The 21,865-nt window shown below is 27.7% G+C and overlaps 1 protein-coding gene and 1 pseudogene across 1 annotated transcript; one reads left to right on the plus strand and one right to left on the minus strand.

Annotated features, from left to right (window-relative positions):
- Nucleotides 1–7,932: 7,932 nt before the first annotated feature.
- LOC103844891 lies at nucleotides 7,933–16,455 on the minus strand (annotated as a pseudogene).
- A 2,946-nt stretch (nucleotides 16,456–19,401) lies between these two features.
- On the plus strand, nucleotides 19,402–21,787 carry LOC103844892 (PAP-specific phosphatase HAL2-like). Its single transcript, XM_009121719.3, has 3 exons — nucleotides 19,402–20,154; nucleotides 20,492–21,140; nucleotides 21,220–21,787. Exons 1-3 carry the CDS (start codon nucleotides 19,983–19,985, stop codon nucleotides 21,521–21,523), a joined length of 1,125 nt encoding a protein of 374 aa, XP_009119967.2. The 5' UTR covers nucleotides 19,402–19,982; the 3' UTR covers nucleotides 21,524–21,787.
- Nucleotides 21,788–21,865: the final 78 nt, after the last annotated feature.

Here is a 21,865-nt window from a genome sequence, read left to right on the forward strand (position 1 = left end):
ATATATTTTCAAAAAATCATCATCATTAATAGGCAAAAGACTTTTATACTCTTATTATATATATAGATATAAATAATAAATAAATAGTTAAATAAATAAATAAAAATTTATGTTTTTGAATTATATTTTTTCAAATTCAAATTTTTTATAATTTTTTTTCTTGAATTTGTTTTTTCAAAATTTCTTTTTGAAAATTGAAAACTATTTTTGAAACTCTTTTTTTTAGAACTATATGTTTAAGTATTTATTTATATATTTATTAGAATCATAAATTTGAAATTCAAAAAACCCTACCCTTCAACTCTAAACCCTAAGTCTAGATTAGTTAACCCTAGGTTTATAAATAATTTTTTTCTTCTTTAAAAGTAAGAGCAAAAGTGGTTAGTATAAACGTAAAAATGGTATTATGAATGTGGTATTTTCGATAATTTTCCTTTAATTAATAATATTTTAGATCTTAGTATATTTTATAATTTTAACTAATAATTATTTCAGATTCAAACTTTTCGGTTAATAACATTTTGGAATTCTTATATTTTAAGATATCATATCAAAATATACATGTAATTGAATATTTAAAGTTTTTATATTTAAAGTACTTATTTTGAATCTGTTTTTTATTATTATTTGAATTTCAAGTTTTTACAAGTTCATATTTGGTAAATAATATTTGGGGTTTGGATATATTTATATCACTTACATGATCCATTAGAGCATTTTTTTATAACTCAAATCAATTGTGAACTCAAAATTTTAGTTTAGAAAAAAATTTAGATATATACCAGTGGTATAGAGGTCTCCAGTTCGAGTGTCCAATTAGACGAAACTAATATTATATGTTATGGTTTCGGTTTTGGAAATTAGGGCTTCGGTCCGAATTTCCTGTAATTCAAAAAATAAAAGTTTAGATATATGAGATTTGGGGGGGATTTACTCTCTCAATCATATTGGGTTTGATAATTGTATTTATTTGTGAATAAATTATCCATCTTTATTTCAAGTGTACTATATGTAATGTTTTGCAAAGGATATTATGTGATTGTGGTGAAGTTTGGATTGGATCAGTTTGATATATACATGTTAAACATTCATATATTTTGTGATATGGTAAAGTTTGATACGTCGTTATCACATACCACACCATCAACAACAGTTTTATATAGCACATTTGATGATGGGTTTAGCATTTTAACAAACTCAACTTACAATAGTAACTATATAAACTTACTGTGGCAATGCAATGAAGTATGTACATATGATAGCTAGAAACTGAACTTTGTTGTTGTTTCTTAGTTAATTGACGAAACAAGCATATATATATACTGGAGGTCTACTTGTTAGTGTAGAAGTCATGATATTCAATATGACAATATCAACTAGGGAATGCTAGTAAGTTAGATTTCGTATACCAAAACATGATTTCAATGTTTTTGTCAATAAAAATGGTTGACAGCAGGTAGAAGAAACCTAAGAAAGAGCATCAACAATTATAACTCTTGTAAAAGAACTCTCATAATATTATATTAGTTTAATTTGTTTATGATAAATTCTAGGGAAATTCTAATTATATGAAAAAATAAACCAATAAAAATTGAAAGTTTTTTTAAAGGAGTTTCTAAAAAAAAATCGAGTGATTCATATAGATGTCTATCATTCGAGAAAAAGTGTTTCACCTCTCTGTTATTTTTTTATATATATTTATGGAAAGAACTTGGTTAAAATATCCAACTAATGCTGATGCTCTAACCATATCAAAGTCGACCGTTTGCATTAATGATAAAAAAGAAATTCGTCTTAAATATGTTTCAACTAGTAAGTTAAATGCATTTGTTAGCATATACTAAAATAATATACATATATAGCTTTTTAAAAATTGGTAGCAGAGGTACAAGTAAAACCTGCAAGTTATAACTGTTTAAATAGGTCAAACCAGCCAGTTTCTCAACTATAAAATTTATCACGGATGAATGAATAAGTTAATTCAACTCATCTATTTATGGCTTCAACTGACTTCTAAACCAAGCGGATTAAATGAGTTAATTAATACGTAAAAGTAACACTACAAAAGGAGTATAATACTAGTACGCAATTACGCATACATCCTTATCAAGCAGTAGTACCTATAAAATAAATAAAGAAACTCAAAATTTGAGCGGAGCCCACAAACGCGGCTTTTGGAAGAAGGGGGTAGACATAGATGACGGCGCCACAACCGACGGTGCGTCGCACCGTTTGCATTTGCGTTACCAAAACAAAACATTACACGAGTGACGAAACCAAACTGTGACGAGTGACTTTGTGTCTTAACGGAAACAAGGACGCACATAGAGAACAAATATTCAACGTAATAACACATTTTAATTTGTTACACATAATATTATAAATTGCTTCTTTTCGCGATTATCAGTAATAATTGTTTTTATTAAAAAAAACTAAAAGTTGAAAAATAGATTATTTAACCCCTACAAACATGCTAAATCATTCTGTAATTTAGTATAATATTCATAGCCAGTTCTATGTAATTATTTGTCAAAAACATGAAAAAACAATTATCCATAATATATGTGCCTTAGTATTTTGATCTTTAACTTGTATAAAAAATTTGGTGTTAAAAAAAACTTGTATAAATTTTGATGCGTAAAACTGATGTTTAACAAGTTTATTTAAGCCCAGATATAAAAATAGCAATTCTGATAGACAAAAATATACTACTTTTAAAGTTTTGCAGCTAAATAAAGTTATTAATATTATTGTTCCATATTTCCATTCCATAAGAAAAAAAACACACGTTTTCTCTATTTTCGTGATTTCATCGGTCCACAGTGTTGCTAGTAAAATTATTAATATAAAACGTAACATGCATTTATTTGCTTTTGGCGAGTAATTGTATGGTTTCGACTTTCAACTAGCTCAGTACTCTCTCCGTTTTTTTAAGTAAAACTTTTTAGATTTTTATTTTATTCTATAAAAATAGATTTTCTATATTGTTAAAGTATTTTTTTTATATTTTTGAAGAACATTAGTTAAGAGTATTTGAATTGATTAAATTTCATTGGTATAAAGTTATTGGAAAATGTATAATAAAGTAAAAAATAAATTAAAATATAAATATTTGTTTTTATCAAAAAAAAATATAAATATTTATTAAATTTTTAATAAGCGTACATTATGTAGAAAATCTTACTTTCGAAAATAGAGAAAATAATATTCTTCCGACATATAAGAGGTACTCAGGCAAGCCTTTTGTTTTAATTCGTGCTCTATTAGACGACCATGTATTTCAAACATGAAAAGGACTGCGGCATTTAGCGTGCAACTTTATCTTCTCGATCAATTATATGTCGGAGTATTCGTAAATTTGGGGGGGATTTGGGAATCATAACACGACGTAAAATTTTCGTTCTCATATGCATACACAGCCGAATAAACTATAATATATATTTAGTCAAAAAAAACTATAATATATATCCGGAGAAAAATAATACTATGATAGTGGAGAGGATGAAGGCGTTAGGTCGCACCATGTGCTTGCACATGCGTTCCTATATCGAACCACATGATTCCTATAACAATCTTTATTATTTACTTTAAAAAGTTTTTAACTTATTATTGTTCCAATGCTGGAATTTAGAAGACAACTACGTACTAACTTTTATCTATACTATTAAAGCAGAATTCTATTGTCATAATTACCTTAAGGACATGTTTTCTTCGCTAACATTGCATGTTTCATTAAGAGTAATTAAATAATATTAATAACAAATTTATATTGGGTCATTATTTTTGGATCCAGCCCAAATCAAATCTCTCTTGGGCCATTTGGACCTATTAAAAAATCAGATTCAATTCTCACTTTTTTTTCCCTTTGGGCCATTGAGTCCAAGTTCAAATATTTTTTTTTCAACTATTTTTAATTATTATTTTTTCTTTTCTTAATATAATTTAAGCATTCATAAAAATAATTGAATTTTTTTATTGAAAAGTATAAATCTTTATTAAAAGTATATAATTTTTTAATTAAAATATTAACCCCATAATAAAATTAATTTATCAGAGTTATACCAACTTAATTCATTAAAAAAATAAAGTTTAATTTTTTTAACATAAATAGTCATTTAAAATGAAATACGATAAATAAAGATCAAATTTTTAAGTTTTTTATAAAATAAAACACAAATATATGAAAATGTGACATTTACTAAATATTTGTCAATTGAAAAAAAAAACAAAAAAAAAACCCGCGCTTTGAAAGCGCGGATCAAAATCTAGTAAGACTTTTAAATCAGATTCGTTTATTATATAACTTTTTGGCCTAAACGGCACATAAAGTTAATATCATATTCAGATGATGAACGCGTTGAAATTATTTGTAAGGTGTGATTATAGTAATTTATGTTTCATAAGATTCATTAATTATGTATAAATTCGATGATTAGACAATGGTCCAACGTCTTCTAGTAGGATAAATCGATTGGAAATGTCTATCTATGAGACATATATTAATTTTAGAGTAGCTCGAAAATATTATTTAGTAATTATACGTTTAATTTGTATCGCAGAATTAAATCAAAGTTTTCTATGATATCTTCTCTCTATTCTGTGGTTGTTAGCTTCTATAAATCCCGATGAACAAACATGATAATATGTGTCATTTTCGGGGAAAATATATTACGTAATATCCAGTTTGTTTAGTTAAAAATAATCGCTCTCACCGGAAATTAGAACATGTTAGACCCACTTCCAAAATCATCAATTTCATTTAATATATGTTCCAAAAGCCAATATGAATATGTAATATTGATTATTGTGTGTAGTTCTATAAAATGTGAAAACAAAAATCGAAACACTAATATATGTAGCAGCATATAGTGAATTTGATAAGCGATAGAAAATGATATTAATATTGTTCTCAAAAGTAATTAAACCTAGGGAGCCAGGAACTCGAACTTCTCTTCTGCAAGCAGCCAACAGACTCAGAACATTTAAAACATCAAGAATTATTAATTTGATGAAACAAGCAAAAGGACCAGGAAATATTTATATGTCTAATATTTTCTGGAATGTTACAAATCAAGAAAATACTTCATTATTCATTGCTAAATTTGTACTAATACATCTATAAAATTCTGTGTTCTAGAAAAACAAGAAAAAGGAAAAAAAAAAACAGAAAAGCTTAGTGATTTGGTATTCAGAAATAGCCGATACTATCAAACTATGAATATAATAAATTGAAGGGTATATATATGAATTCTTAGATAAAGAATATAAAGAAACTGTAGAGGAAAGAAGATAAACTGTGAGAAAATGTTCGCAGTAACCATAATTATTCTATTTTTTCTATAAAAAATTGATTTTATTTGGTGATTTTAATGAACATCCGGATGAAGTCGCCTCTAGTAGTCTATCTTGAGCTATGGGAGACACAAATATATATTTAAAAGTTGGTCTGAAACACGACATGATTAACTCAGATTCGTAAGCTAATAACCGTTTTTTAATTTTTAATTAAGAAAAGTTAAAAACTATTTTTAAAATAAAAGATATAAGAGTCGATTCTTAGCCGAAAAATGTAAAAAAAAAAATGTTAAATCATGAATTAAAAACTCCAAATTAAGAATCTGATTTAATCATGCTCTAAGCTATTTCAAATTTTCAACTTTCTCTTTGTAATATTTAGGAAACGTGTCTACGTTCAAAAACATATTGCACTTTTGTTGTAAAACATTTGTAATCAATTTTACATTTAATAAAAAAACTGTATATAAAACTTGTAAGAAAATTATTGGCTTAACAACTTACAAATACATTATCAAAATTCTATTTGAATCGGCATACCTAAAACACTGATTGATACAAATGATTAAATTGCAATCTCAGTTAAAAGAAAATGAAATGAAACGTTAGTTACGCCGAAACCGTCAATCACGTCAAAACCGTGAATCTTAATTGGCCGTGTTTCGTTCTTTAGCATTTTTGTAAGAAGAAAAATAATACTATAGCTAACCACTCTTTCTTTCTTTCTTTCTCTAACTACTACTCTCATATTCCCTTTCTTTTGGTCGAAACATCAGATCCCAAATCAACTTTTGATTAGCTTTTTTACCCGAGTAGCTGAACTAGAGAATCAACTTGGATTCCTAAAAACAATGTTTTGCATCAACAATGGTAAATAAACATGAAATACATATCATTGTCTTTTGAAACACTGCAAACACACAAAAAAAAGGATTGAATCAAAGCTAACAATCAAGCAAGTTTTACTAAATACTATCAAAATCTGTTTAAAAAAAACAGCCTTGTAAAGAGAGTTTTAAGTTACCAACTAGATTTTGACCCGTGTTTGGAAAACGCGGATTTATTTTTTAAATTAAATAAATTATTTTATATGAATTCTTCTATAAAATATGTGCATAGGTATATACACATTTATGTGAAACCGCCGAACCGTATCAAACTGAAAACATAAAACCAAATTTAAAATGAATTTCAAAAATAATAGAGCATATCTCATATCTCTGAAACCAAAAAAACTAAAACCGAACCGAGAACCAAATGGATATCTGAATTTAAAAGTATAAATTATATACATACAAAATATAATTATATTTAAATTTTAAATAACCAAATATCCTAACACTACTATTTATAAACCAAATTACTCAAAATTTTGAATTACCTGAATATTTTTTATTCAAAATGTTTAAATTTATCCGAATTATCCGATATTTTTTTTCAAACAAAAATGAATTATCCGATATTTAAGCTGAAAACTCCAAATTAACCAATACTTTTATATATATATATATGAAATTAGCAAAAAAAAAGTCAGAATCGAATCAGAACAGAATTGAACCCAATTTTTTGTGATGGTGGCCGGTTCCCAACTTTGCTACCGAATCAAAGCAAAATCTAAATAACCTAAGTGAAACCAAACCAAATTTTGTGAGTACATGAACGGTTCCTAGATTTCTAGAACCAAAACACTAAAAATCAAAATACACGAACATAAGCGAAGGTTGAAGACCGATAGTGTATCTACATTTAAATGGTGCGAAAAAACATTCTATTTTTACAAATTATTTAAGTTCTTTTATTAGGGGTACATATGTAGTTTACAGACAAATTAAAATATAAGTAGTATCTTATATCCAATATAGACCCGCAACTGAAATAAACCATGAACGTATATAATCTGGGCTGACTTATGTTTCTACCAACTGATATGTTACAAAAAATTTGGATTTAAAAAAACCTATTAAATAAAAATTTGCTAAAATCCAAAACCCGTGAACCGACACTGATTGTTATTGTAAAACCCCAGAAAAATCTGAAAATACTTTTTAAAATTTTGTTTAAACTTCTCATGTATTTTATAATAATACATAAAATAAAAAAACTATTTGATTTGTCATATAAATTACATATTATATAATCAGATTATAGTTTAGAAATATATGAAATAGGTTTAGGATATATGGTTTAGAAGTTAATGGAAATACGGTTTAGGGTACATGGTTTGATTTATACTAAAAATATGATAAAAATCTCTTGAAAATATGTATCTGAAAAAATACATATATTCAAGAAATTACATGAAAATGGTGAAAGTCAAATAAATATATAATATATCGTTCATGGTATAGAGATTTGGTTTGCAATTAAAATATACATAATAGCATTGAACATATGTTATAAGTTCATACGTATATTATTAAAAAAGTACATGAATACCATACCAACTAATTTGATAACCCACCGGGTAGTATTTTGATTCTTTACGTTTGGTCATTTATATAAGGTCGAAAACATATTTTGTTTTGACTTTTCCTTACTTAATGAAGTGAATAACAATATTGAGATGTATGATATAATTATGCTAGACGGTAGGGTTGTTTCCTTTTAATAATATGGGTAATTATTGATTAGTTAAGGTAAGTATAAAATAAGACATATTAACTTTTCTAATGAATAGGTCCAACAACCTTTTATAAGTCGACTTTTCAAGTGTGCTTCCCTTTTAATAGTATAGACTAGATTTCCACCCGCACAACCGTGCGGGTATATATTTTCACATATATATATATATATATTTATTTATTTATTTTACACAATTATTATATATTTTTAATGTTACTCACATATTTAAATGTTTGTATAATTATGTCAAATATAATAATTTTATAGTTTTCATGCCGTAAATTAAAATCATCACATATATATATTGGTTATTATATATTTGTCCTATTGAATTTGCGTTTGATTACTAAAATAAAGTTTTTAATGCATGAAACAACATATACGAAAATAATTTTGTATTTAATTTATTATAATCATGATCCGTAGTTCAAATCGCTAGATTTTTTTAGTAATTTTTAATGTTTATTAATTTTATATAATAAATTAATGTATATTAAAAAGTTTAAGATAAGTTAAATTTTTATACATGTATTATATAGTTTACTAATATTAACCCGTTCTACCAACATATTATGTTTTTAGCATAAATATTTTATATTTATGAAAATAAAATATGTTAACTTATCAATTTAAAATAATTTTATCATATTTTATTCAATATAACGTTTTTTTAAAAATGATAGATATTATTATAAAATTGATAAAATATGATATAATTTTATTCTTTTTGTAACATTTCATTACTAATTACAAAATTAGTTAAAAATATTTATATTCAATTTATGACAATTAAGATCTTATTATAATCTTTTTCAAGAAATTTGTTAGAATTTTAATTTTTTAAAAAAAAATTAAAAGATATAAAAGATATCTTATATATTAAAACAGAAGTCATGACTTCTTTTCATGTGTGATTTTTTTAGTTTGGACCATTCCTAGAAAATATCATATTTTACATAAGTTCATTATTATATATTTTAATACCTTTATCATTTTATTTGAAATACAAATGAATATATTTAAAATCTTCTAACAAAATCTTTTTAAAATCTCCTTAGAATCTTTTTAAATTTACTTTCAAAAATTAGTTAGTTTTAATTTAAATTATCATAAAATATAATTAGAAATTAAAATTGAATATAGTTTTGGTTTATAAACGAAAATTTAAATAAAATGAAATTAATTAATTTCACAAATACATTTACTAATAATTTTTAAAGATTTTGTTAGAAATAAATATTTATTTTTATTTTAAGTTTTTCAAATTTGTTTTCTAATAAAATAAAAATCATGATTTTTTGATGAGTGATATTTTTATTTGGACCCTCATTTAAATTTTATATTAAATTTTTATCACTAATGCTAATATACATAACATTTTTAACTACTTTAATCATAATATCTTTTATATCTTTTAATTTTTTAAAAATAAATTAAAATTCTAACAAAATCTCTTGAAAAAGATTATAATAAGATCTTAATTGTCATAAATTGAATATAAATATTTTCAACTAATTTTGTAATTAGTAATGAAATGTTACTAAAAGAATAAAATTATATCCTATTTTATCAATTTTATAATAAAATCTATCATTTTAAAATAAAAATGTTATATTGAAGAAAATATGATCAAATTATTTTAAATTGATAAATTAACATATTTTATTTTCATAAATATAAAATATTTTTGCTAAAAATATAATATGTTGGTAGAACGGGTTAATAAAAGTAAACTATATAATACATATATAAAATTTTAACTTATCTTAAACTTTTTAATATACAGTAATTTATTATATAGAATAAATAAACATTAAAAAATTACTAAAAAATCTAGCGATTTGAATTACGGATCATGATTATAATAAATTAAATATAAAATTATTTTCATATATGTTGTTTCATGCATTAAAAAATTTAATTTAGTAATCAAACGCAAATTCAATAAGACAAATATATAATAAGCAACATATATATGTGATGATTTTAATTTACAGTATGAAAACTATAAAATTATTATATTTGGCATAATTATACAAACATTTAAATATGTGAGTAACATTAAAAATATATAATAATTATGTAAAACAAATATCTATATATATAAATATGAAAATATATACCCGCACGGTTGTGCGGGTGGAAATCTAGTTATGATTAAAGTAGTTAAAAATATTATATATATATATATATATATATATATATATAAGCATTAGTGATATACATTTAATAGAAAATTTAAATGATTGTCCAAATAAAAATATCACTCATCAAAAAATCATGATTTTTATTTTATTCAAAAAAAATTTGAAAAAATTAAAATAGAAATAAATATTTATTTCTAACAAAATCTTTAAAAATATTAGTAAATGTATTTTTGAAATTAATTAATTTTATTTTATTTAAATTTTCGTTTATAAACCAAAACTATATTCAATTTTAATTTCTAACTAGATTTCCACCCGCACAACCGTGCGGGTATATATTTTCACATTTATATATATGGATATTTGTTTTACATAATTATTATATATTTTTAATGTTACTCACATATTTAAATATTTGTATAATTATACCAAATATAATAATTTTATAGTTTTCATACTGTAAATTAAAATCATCACATATATATGTTGCTTATTATATATTTGTCTTATTGAATTTGCGTTTGATTACTAAACTAAAATTTTTAATGCATGAAACAACATATATGAAAACAATTTTGTATTTAATTTATTATAATCATGATCCGTAATTCAAATCGCTAGATTTTTTTAGTAATTTTTTAATGTTTATTAATTTTATATAATAAATTACTGTATATTAAAAACTTTAAGATAAGTTAATTTTTTATACATGTATTATATAGTTTACTAATATTAACCCGTTCTACCAACATATTATATTTTTAGCATAAATATTTTATATTTATGAAAATAAAATATGTTAACTTATCAATTTAAAATAATTTTATCATATTTTGTTCAATATAACATTTTTATTTTAAAATAAAAGATATTATTATAAAATTTATAAAATAGGATATAATTTTATTCTGTTAGTAACATTTCATTACTAATTACAAAATTAGTTGAAAATATTTATATTCAATTTATGACAATTAAGATCTTATTATAATCTTTTTCAAGAGATTTGTTAGAATTTTAATTTTTTTTTTAAAAAAAAATTAAAAGATATAAAAGATATTATGATTAAAGTAGTTAAAAATATTATGTATATTAGCATTAGTGATATACATTTAATATAAAATTTAAATGATGGTCCAAATAAAAATATCACTCATCAAAAAATCATGATTTTTATTTTATTAGAAAACAAATTTGAAAAATTAAAATAAAAATAAATATTTATTTCTAACAAAATCTTTAAAAATTATTAATAAATATATTTTTGAAATTAATTAATTTCATTTTATTTAAATTTTCGTTTATAAACCAAAACTATATTCAATTTTAATTTCTAATTATATTTTATGATAATTTAAATTAAAACTAACTAATTTTTGAAAGTAAATTTTAAAAGATTCTAAGAAGATTTTAAAAAGATTTTGTTAGAATATTTTAAATATATTCATTTGTTTTTCAAATAAAAAGATAAAGATATTAAAAGATATAATAATGAACTTATGTTAAATATGATATTTTTTAGGAATGGTCCAAACTAAAAAAATCACACATGAAAAGAAGTCATGACTTCTGTTTTAATATATAAGATTATTTTATGATAATTTAAATTAAAACTAACAATTTTCGAAAGTAAATTTAAAAAAGATTCTAAGAAGATTTTAAAAAGATTTTGTTAGAACATTTTAAATATATTCATTTGTATTTCAAATAAAAAGATAAAGATATTAAAAGATATAATAATGAATTTATGTAAAATATGATATTTTCTTGGAACGGTCCAAACTAAAAAAAATCACACATGAAAATAAGTCATGACTTCTGTTTTAATATATAAGATGTAAATTGCTCGTTACATAAAAAAAAGTTAGAAGCAAATAGTATAACATTACATGAGAGTTCATGCATTGGATACAAGCTCCCCCCATGGAAAAGAGCTCATCGTACCAGTTTCTGTAATGATCATTCTTTGAAATAAGTCTTCTTGAAAGACTCCTTAGGGTTGCCAGAAGCCTCCATTAGTCTGTGGTTTTCCTTTGACCGTCTCATCACCAAACCAAGGTTCAGATGATCACCTTCCCCAACATTTATAGGATCAGCCATAATGAAAACCTGCCACATTCCGATCATTCCAAAGTCTTTCAGTTCGATTCTCACCAAACAGAAAGAGAAAAAGCATAACTTTGCATTGAATAAACGAAACAATTTGAGGGAGTATATGTATGTACCTGTTGTCCCCAATGCGTGCAATGCTGTTCACTTGGAGCTGTGGTCAACTCGATTTCTTGCTGCGCTGGATCTTCTTTTCTCCCCTGAAAGAAAAACAAGTAATAGCAACGTGTAAGAGTTTCTTCAACACAAAACACCAATATGATGCCAACACAAAGAATCTGTAAATGAACTAACCCGGAAGTGAACATCAAACCATCCACCAAAACCACATAGCCTTGTGTTCTGTCCATTGATGACTGAGGTTACATTACATCTGACTTCCTCGATCTCACTGACGGTAGCTGTCAACAAACAATCCATCTCTTTGACAATTGTAGGTGTGCCTATCACTTGAAGTGGATTCAAGTCATTCCACCTTTCTCAGGCAAAGAGATATCTTCGACAGAACCTTGAATGACTTCAACAACATGTTCAAGATTGTTAGCTTTGACAAGAGCACGAGCATGATCAGCCATTGAAGTAGCTTCCACAGCATAAACTTTCCTAGCACCAGCTTGAGCTGACCAAATCGCGAGAATCCCACTCCCTGTTCCAACGTCCAACACCGTCTTCCATTACACAAACACACATAAAAATCAGCCAACCGTTACAGAGAGAGAGAGAGACCAATGACTTGAAAGTCCAAAAGGTTTCATACCTTGCCGGCGAAGTGATGCTTGTTCTCGAAGACGGCGTTGAAGTAAGCGTCCATACGGACACGGTCGGAGAGCATGTCTTTCTGGTGGTAGAGGAACGAGTATGCGCAGAAGTAATTAGCGTAGTCTACTTCTTTGTCTACCGGTGCTGATGATTTTCCGCCGCCACGGTTCCGGCAGCACTGATTCGGCAGGAGAGTGTTTGGTCTTCTAGTGGGTTTTAGAGCATCTTTATCCTACATATCCATTAAAGGTCTCTTAATTGAATTTTAATAGTATTTAAAGAATAAAGTTGATTAAGAGACTTAGTTAAGAAACTTGAGATTTTTATGTCTCCATTGCAAGTCTCTTATTTTAGGGTTCTTAAAAATAAAAGAATATTAAACATTTTTCTTTGTTTCCTTGCTTTTTTTTATTACCAATGGTAAAATTCTCAAAGGTTTGATCAAAATATTGATCAAATGTATCATCATTTGATTCTTGAAAGGTATTTTGAGAAGAAAATACCATATTTGTGATATACAACAAGAGAATATTTTTTTTTAAATGGTTACTCTTGGTTTGGTGAGAAGAGGGAATATGACTTTGAGATTATGGCTTTGATCTTGGTTTGGTGAGAAGAGGGAACATGACGTTGAGATTATGGCTTTGATCAGGTTTTTATGAGAAGAGAGAAAATTAAGACTTTGTGCTAGAAGTATACAAATATAGTTTGTGCTAAAACACCTTGACATCACTTTATGATCTGGTTTGGTTTGGGGACTCGGTTAAGCTTTACTCTGGTAAGTAATGAAGCCAAAAGGAACTGATCGTTACCTGAAAAATCTTGTGCACCCATGTAACAGTAGGCTCTTTATGAACACCATTTGCCTGAAGAAGTTTTGGTCCATTTGAAATCTTTCCAGGAGATGATGAAGTTTCATTGTCCGTTTTTGCCTCTTTCTGAAAGATTTCATCAAGTTCATTTAGCAAATAATTAAGGAACTCATGTGCATCCTGCATGAGAATATAGTAACACAACAGTTTAATCCATTGGGAAAAAACGGCAATAAAATTAGCACCGCCAGAATGTCCATCTTATCTGCAGTGACATGATGCTCTCAACACAGGAGAATAAAAACAAAACACCCAAGCAGTACACATCCATCAAACACACAGGAGTTAGGGATCATAATCACCTGAGAAAACAAATCAGCCAAGCAGGTCAAGAGATTCTCCTCACTTTTATTATTTGTGCAGTATTCACGGAAGGGAGCACAAAAGTAAAGTGCCTGCACAAGAGGAACCGTTCATAATCATAAAACGATTACTTGACAACACTGAACAAAAACAGAACACAAACAGGTCTTCCGGTCCTATCAAAATTGTGCACAAAACAGAACCTATCGAGTATCGACCAACCTGCAAGACACTGCCGAAGTTTTCGAAGCCAAAGTATCGTTCTCCCTCCGGGAACTGCTCGCCCAGCGCGCCACGCCCATTATTAGACACCTAGCAAACACCGTCCGTGACTTCAAACCTGATAACAAGGAATGAGTAAATCAATGAATGATTCTTTTCACTCTGAGATTTCTGATTTCGAAACTTGAAAGTGCCAATAAATTGATAACTGTCTATACAACAAACTATCGTGCAAGCTTTACGATTATAGGGCGAGGAGAATCGAATCAGACGATGGTCTAATGAGTAGTTGCGTGATTACTCACATCACGAGAAAAGCAATCATTAGAAAAAAAAAGAACAACAAAACTTGAGGAAGAGAAGAGAAGAAGAAACGTCTCCTATTTAGGAGAAAAAAGAACCGTCTCTTGTTTTAATGTCTATGTTTTTTTTCTTTTTAATTCTAATTATGCCAAGAGACCCAATAAAAAACTTGGGATAATGATGTTCTTAGAGGTTGGTTGTTTGTAGTTTTTGCTTTAGTTTTTGGTTTTTGTTTTTGTAAAAACTATTTTTCGTCCAATCAAGTTTTTGGTTTTAGTTTTTGTTTTTGTAAAAATCATTTGAGTTAATCAAGATTTTCAATAAATAGATTCTCTAAAATTTAGGAAAACTAGTTTTTGAAAAGTTTAACCAATTTATGAAGAAAAACTAAAAACCAATTTTTATGAGTTTTAATTCATTAATAATTAATATTTTCATAAAAATAAAATTATCATAAAATATTTTGTACATTAGATATCATTTAAAAAATAGTGTGAAATATTTTAATTTGTGTTTTATATCTGTAAATAAATTTATTTATTTAATAAAGAAAAAAAGACTAGAATAGCACTAAACCAAGTTTTTTTTCCCAAAATAGCACTCAAAGCTAAAAGTCACAAAATAGGTTTTGATTAAAGAGGTAATATATACTTATACCCCTTGGGTTAATTAATCCAAACCTTGGGGTTTAGAGTTAAGGGGTGGAGTTTTGGAATTAGGGTTTAAAATTTTATAAAAAATAAATTCTAAAATAAAAAATAAAAATTTTAAAAACAGTTTGAAAAAGTATTTTTAAATTATTAAAAGAAAATTTGAAAAAAAAAATAAAAAAAATTTGAAAAAAAAATTATAAAAATTTTGAATCTGAAAACATATAATCTGAAACTATAAAAAAAATTCTTTTTTTCATTTTTTTTTATTTTTATTTTATTTTATTTTTATTTATTTTTGTTTGCTTATTTAATTTTAAACCAAGGGTATTATGGATATTTTACCCTTTAATGAATGTCATTTTTGTGACTTTCTCCTTCTAGTGCTATTTTTGAGACATAAACTTCAAAAGGTGCTATTATTGACAATTGCCCTTTAATAAATGATATTATTTAATTTAAAACTTAGTTATTAGTTTCTATAAATAAAACAATAAAATTATTTTAATAATTATTAGTCACATTAAAAATAAAGAAAATTACGAAAACATAATATGTTTTATTAATAAAATATATTGTATAATCCTGAAATATAAAAATTGCCATTCAACTTTAAGAAAATATAAATAATTTATATAAGAAATTTTATAATTAGTTTCAAAATTCTATGTATTTACATTTTTGTATAATTTATAATATTTATATAATAAAAACTATTGCTTTTCAAGTTTTAAAAATTAAAATAATTTATATAAGAAAAATTTCTAAGTAATTTCAAAACTTAATATATTTATTTTTGTGTAATTTATATATATTTTATGATTTATATTTTACTATAATATATTTTTCATGAAAATATAATAATTAAAATATTTTATTGTATTTTGTTTTTTTTTTTTTGTCAACTTTTGGTTTTATTAAAATCATGCCCAGTGGGCCATACAAGAAATTCAAGGATTTTAGATTATACAATCAGCCCAAAGTGAGCCCAAGATTAAAAGATAAAGATGAACATAAACCTAACACGTGTATACTACGTGTTTGCTTCTTGGACGCCACCGCTTCCTTGGACAGAGAAAGAGAAACGTCACCGGAACTTTGCCGATCAACCTCGTTCATCATCTCTGACTCCACTTGAACTGCTTGTTTGCTCTGGTTTCCTTCAATCGCCATCTGTTCAGTAAGGATTTCATCTCCAATATTAGGGTTAATTCCAGCGAAGAGGCTTCAATAAGACTGAGACAGAACGTTGTCGGAACGCTTGTCATACGACAGCTCCAACTCTTTTATTTCTGCTTCAAATCTCACTAGCATCTTCTGACTCTCTATCTTGATCATCATGGAAACTCCACTTTCTTTACTTGCGAAGATTTATTCCTATTCTGAATCAAGAGTTGAGCATGCCAATAAGAAGAAAATTAATTCTCAAGAAACAGATGGAATAAGAGTGAAGAACAGAAGGATAAGAGCTAAAGAACACAACAAAAAGAGATCGGATCAAGCCGAAAACAAATTCCGCAAACGGAAAATTTGATAGGACAAAGCCGAAATATTTTATTCCGCTAACCGGAAGAGACTAGTATCGCCAAGCGAAGAAAGCTATCGATCTATAGATCGAAAAGGACAAGAGTAATATAATACAAGAAAACAAAAAATAAAAGAAACGGGGTGGCGACCGGTGGCGATTGCTCACCAGCCACCGGAACAGTTTACTCTTGTTTGTACTCTAGAGAGAAGACATAGCGTTTAGAGAGAAACAAGAATAATTATTGTATTTTGTTTTAAAATAATAATCATTAGTATTTTGATAAATTTTAATTGTAAAATCTAAATATTTATTGCTATTTTGTTGTATTATTTTAAAGTAATGTATTAATTAATTTTTGAAAAAAATACAGCAAAACCAAAAACTAAAATTAAAATCTAAAAACCAAAAACTAAAAGCTGAAAACCAAAAACCAAAATCTAAAAACAAAAAACTAAAATCTAAAAACCAAAAACTAAAACTAAAAACTACTAAAACAATCACCACCTTGGTTTCCACTTGACATGTCATCGTTGTCTAAATTATCAGTTTTTGTTTTTTTTTCCTTCTGTTAAATCAGTCAATTGGAATTGGACGATGCGATTCAACATTCCCAATGAGATTCATAACCACCATCAACTTAGTTATGGACCCTTTGAGCTTATTTTCTGATTTAAAAACCAAAGATTCATAAGAAGCTCATTACTATAATATATATATATATATATATACCAAATAGACCAATTATAAAAAAGTTTCAAAGCTTCTTCTATTCGAATTCTAAACTATGCAATTGTGAAACTTATCGGAGTTTCCAGAATATTGCAGACAGAGCTATTCATTGTGGTCGTTTGTTGTGCAGAGAGCATGTCTATCGAGGAGTTGTTCAAGTGTTTCAGGAGAGCTTCATAATGTAATCTTTATCTGTGGAACTCTTCATCATTATCACATATGTTGCAGGTAATTGATCATCATATGTAATAAAATTGAAGATTATATGATATGGTTTAATGTATTACTCAATGTTAAAACAAAATAGATTAACTATTTATATACAGTAAAATATGCTATAGAATTTTTAACACTCGATAGTTGATACAATTGAAGTTTCACTGCACTTTCGCATCCGTAAACATCTTGGCAGTATTCTTAAAATCTAAACATGTTTGGGATTTATCTTATTTTGTCCTATAATTTTAAATAGAAATCATGATTTTCAACTTTGCTATTTTAAATTAAAAAGAAAAAGAAAAAAACATTTCTAGCACTCATTAAAAGTGAACTTGTACTTTTTTGAGTAAAAAAGGCATTTTCAACCCAAACATTTTTTTTTCTCTATAATTATCACTAAAGTAGTGTCATTCTATTATAGAGAAGAAAATAAAAGGATATCACTTTTTCATTTTATATTTGAAATGGAAAAATGATATTCTTCTATATTTCACTTTATAATAAAGTAACTCTATTATAAAGTAACACCATTGAAGCAAAAGTTACTCTAGAATTACTCTATTTTAGTTAAATTATAAAGGAAAAATATAGTTTCATTGGAAATGGTCTAAAAGTGAACTTCCACTTGAAAATTAACTTGATAACGAAAATCCTTTTTTCTCATTTCAAAAAAAAATTGAAAATCATTTTCTTTACGAACCATTCGTTCCCCAGGACCCCAGCCACAACGAGAATCCAACGTATGATTATTCGATTACTTGGACGGTTCATGAGCTTTAAGTAGGTTTATTACAGGCACAAATACCTGTTACTCGCCTTAAAATCGTTACCCGCCTCGTATTTGCCCCGTAAACACAAGTACTTTTCATAACAAGGCAAGTAACAAGTTAGCAAATATGATTACTTGCAAGTCCAAACCAAATAACAAGTCTTAGATTTATTGTAACTACTTGACTCATTTTGTCCCTTGATTTTCAAAATAATTTATAACATTTACATTGTTATTTCAGTTAGTTTAATACTTGTATAATATATCAAACATGTGGAATCAAATAATTCTCTCTTTTTTACATAAATTCTACGCTATATTATCTCACACTGGTTGTAACATAAAAATCAAGCAATTTATTTTGCTATAAATAAAGACAATCACCTAAATTTAAAATCATTGAAATGGAATTTTTATTTTTATTTTTTTTTGTCGACCAATGGACAAATTATAATGAAATGGAATTTTTATTTTAAAGGTTTAAATTAAAAAAAAAATACTTTAGATAAACAAGTACAAGTACATCAAGTTACTTGCAAGTATCTCATATATGAACGCATACTTGCTTAATCAAGTACAAAAACAAGGCCAATTTTTTAATACTCGAACGGGGCAAGTCGAGTTACAAGTACATGAAAAATTCCGAGTAGTTGCCCCGTGCCCAGCCTTAATTAATTATAGTTATACATGGACAGCAACACATGCGCTCCCTGTCCGCATGCACAGTTCCAACTTTACGGCCTGAATACATTTGACGTCTTCAATTATATTTATTAAGCCGTAATGACGAGAAGAAAAAAAGCCGTCCACGTTTGTTTATCAGCAACTTGTTTACTTTATTATCATGGAATTAAAAAAAAACGAAAATGGACGAATACGAGAAAAGATAAATTATATGAAAAGGGTTTAATTTTGGATACGTATTTAAATATGGTATTTGGTAGGCTAGTATTTCGAACGTTTTAAAAAAAAATTCCCCACGTGTTCCTTTATTCACCTATGATGACTAACTTTAAGTCAAGTCCGCAAAGTACAAACCCCATCACAAGTTAAGATTTTCTGTAACCAGAAGAAGCTTTTTTTTATGTGTACACCATTGGTCCATTGGCTTCATTAAAAAAACAAATATTACTTATTTATTGTCTTTGGCATTTATCAAACATGAAAAATGTCTAATAATTTAAAATTCTTGTTACTTTTTTTTAATCATCACATAATTGTGTGTTTTAATCCCGGAATATGTAAGACCAAACGAGACAAAGAGAACTTGAGTTTTTATAAAAAGCCACAAAAAGTATAAAAGTAAGATAAAGTTATTATTTTGTGAGAACAAAAGGAGAAGAGAGAAGAAAGAGGTGGTGGGAGATAGAGAGAGAGAGAGCATGTGAAGAAGGTGGAGATCTTTTTGATAATTTAATCTCCTCCTCCGTCCTTTAATTTCAGATTGCGCCGGCGATGGAGGTGGAATCCTTAGCGAGGGAGATGGAGACGGCGGTGCGTGTGGTGCACCTTGCTTCTTCTCTGTGTGTAAAAGTTCAGGAGAAGCTTCGTCTTCCTTCCTCCACTAACGGTAACGGTGGTGGCCACGTTAAGTCCAAGGATGATGATTCCCCTGTCACCGTCGCAGGTCTAAATTTTTATTTATTATTCATCGTGATGTGTTTTCGAGATTCGTTTGAGTTCTTCTGGGGTGGTTATTAACCAATATGCGATACTAGATTCTCTTAATGTTTGCGAATCTTTATCCCCAAACTGAACGCATAACCGTACTCACACGTGTCCCTTGTTCATTGAACATGAAACCCAATGTTCCAAAAAGTCTTACACTTTATGTTGTTTAGTACTAATGTAATCAGGTCTGAACAAATAAACTGTTTTCATACTGTGATTGGTTCATTTCTTTTTTTTTTCAGCTGTAATGGTATTAAATATTGGTTTCTTGCATGGCTTTGTTGTGTTAACAGATTGGGGTGTTCAAGCGATTGTGAGCTGGGTTTTAGCTGAGGTTTTTGGTACTCAGAACCTTTCTATTGTCGCTGAAGAGGACACTGATTCCCTCTCCAAGTCCGAGTCTTTAGGTCTTTTAGATTCTGTCTCCAACGCGGTCAACGAAGCATTGTCTGAAGCTCACAAATACGGTCTTCCCAAGCCAGACAAGCCCTTGGGATCGCATGACATTCTAAAGGCTATTGGTCGTTGCAACTCCACTGGAGGTCCTAAGGGAAGACACTGGGTTCTTGATCCCGTCGATGGGACGTTAGGATTTGTTCGTGGCGATCAGTACGCTGTTGCTTTGGCTCTGATAGAGGACGGTAAGGTTCTGTTGGGAGTACTAGGATGTCCTAACTATCCGGTCAAGAAAGAGGGCTTACGTAACGGTTGTAACCAATCTGGAGCTGGATCAGTCTCGAAAGGGTGTGTCATGTATGCAAAGAGAGGTAGTGGTCAAGCCTGGATGCAGCCGTTGATCCCTGGTGGATATCCGGAATCTGCAACGCTTCTTAAGGCTTCGAAAGTTGATGATCCGGTTTTAGCTACGGTTTGTGAGCCAGTGGAGAGAGCAAACTCTAACCACTTGTTCACCGCAGGACTTGCCAATAGCATGGGAGTTAGGTAAACTAATATTTGTTTATTTTATTTTATTTACAAAAGTCTCTCTATATATTACATTTCCAACGAATCTTCTCCTCAGGAAACAGCCTATGAGAGTGTACAGCATGGTGAAGTATGCAGCGATTGCATGTGGAGACGCTGAAGTGTTCATGAAGTTTGCGCAGTCGAGTTACAAGGAGAAGATATGGGATCACGCAGCTGGAGTTGTGATTGTGGAAGAAGCTGGTGGTGTGGTGAGTGATGCGGGCGGGAGAAAGTTAGACTTCTCAAAAGGAGTTTACTTGGAAGGTCTTGACAGAGGAATCATAGCGTGTTCTAATACGGTTTTGCATGATAAGATTATAGGTGCTGTTTATGCTAGTTGGGAATCTTCTAGTCTCTGAATAAGCTTTAGCCACGTTCCTCAGTTTGCTGCAGAATCATCTAGCCTACGTTTTTAAAGCAAATGTAAAGAAGAAACTGATCTCCTTTTCAAGATCCTGAACAGTTTTCACTTTGGTTTACCTTCATCATTGCTTCCACTGGTTCTGATTTTACAGCTTGTAGAACACAAGGGTCTGTAAGAGACAGACATTTTCTCAAGTGTTGACTTATAGTGTATACCTTAAATTTTAAAATCTATTAGTTGTAATATTTTAAACATGATCTATATTTTCGTGTATGAAAAACAGGAAACGATGAGTCTATAAGGCAATCGGCCTTTTCCCTCAGTATGCCACTATCGA

Source organism: Brassica rapa, chromosome A10 (assembly GCF_000309985.2).
Source record: "Brassica rapa cultivar Chiifu-401-42 chromosome A10, CAAS_Brap_v3.01, whole genome shotgun sequence".
Classification (NCBI taxonomy): Eukaryota; Viridiplantae; Streptophyta; class Magnoliopsida; order Brassicales; family Brassicaceae; genus Brassica; species Brassica rapa.

Bases quoted from the DNA above. Each gene is read 5' to 3' on its own strand.
- LOC103844892 (XM_009121719.3), top strand. From the start codon at position 19,983: ATGGAGGTGGAATCCTTAGCGAGGGAGATGGAGACGGCGGTGCGTGTG. The intron at 20,155-20,491 runs GTCTAAATTTTT...TTGTGTTAACAG, and splicing joins TTCCCCTGTCACCGTCGCAG to ATTGGGGTGTTCAAGCGATT. The intron at 21,141-21,219 runs GTAAACTAATAT...TCTTCTCCTCAG, and splicing joins GCCAATAGCATGGGAGTTAG to GAAACAGCCTATGAGAGTGT.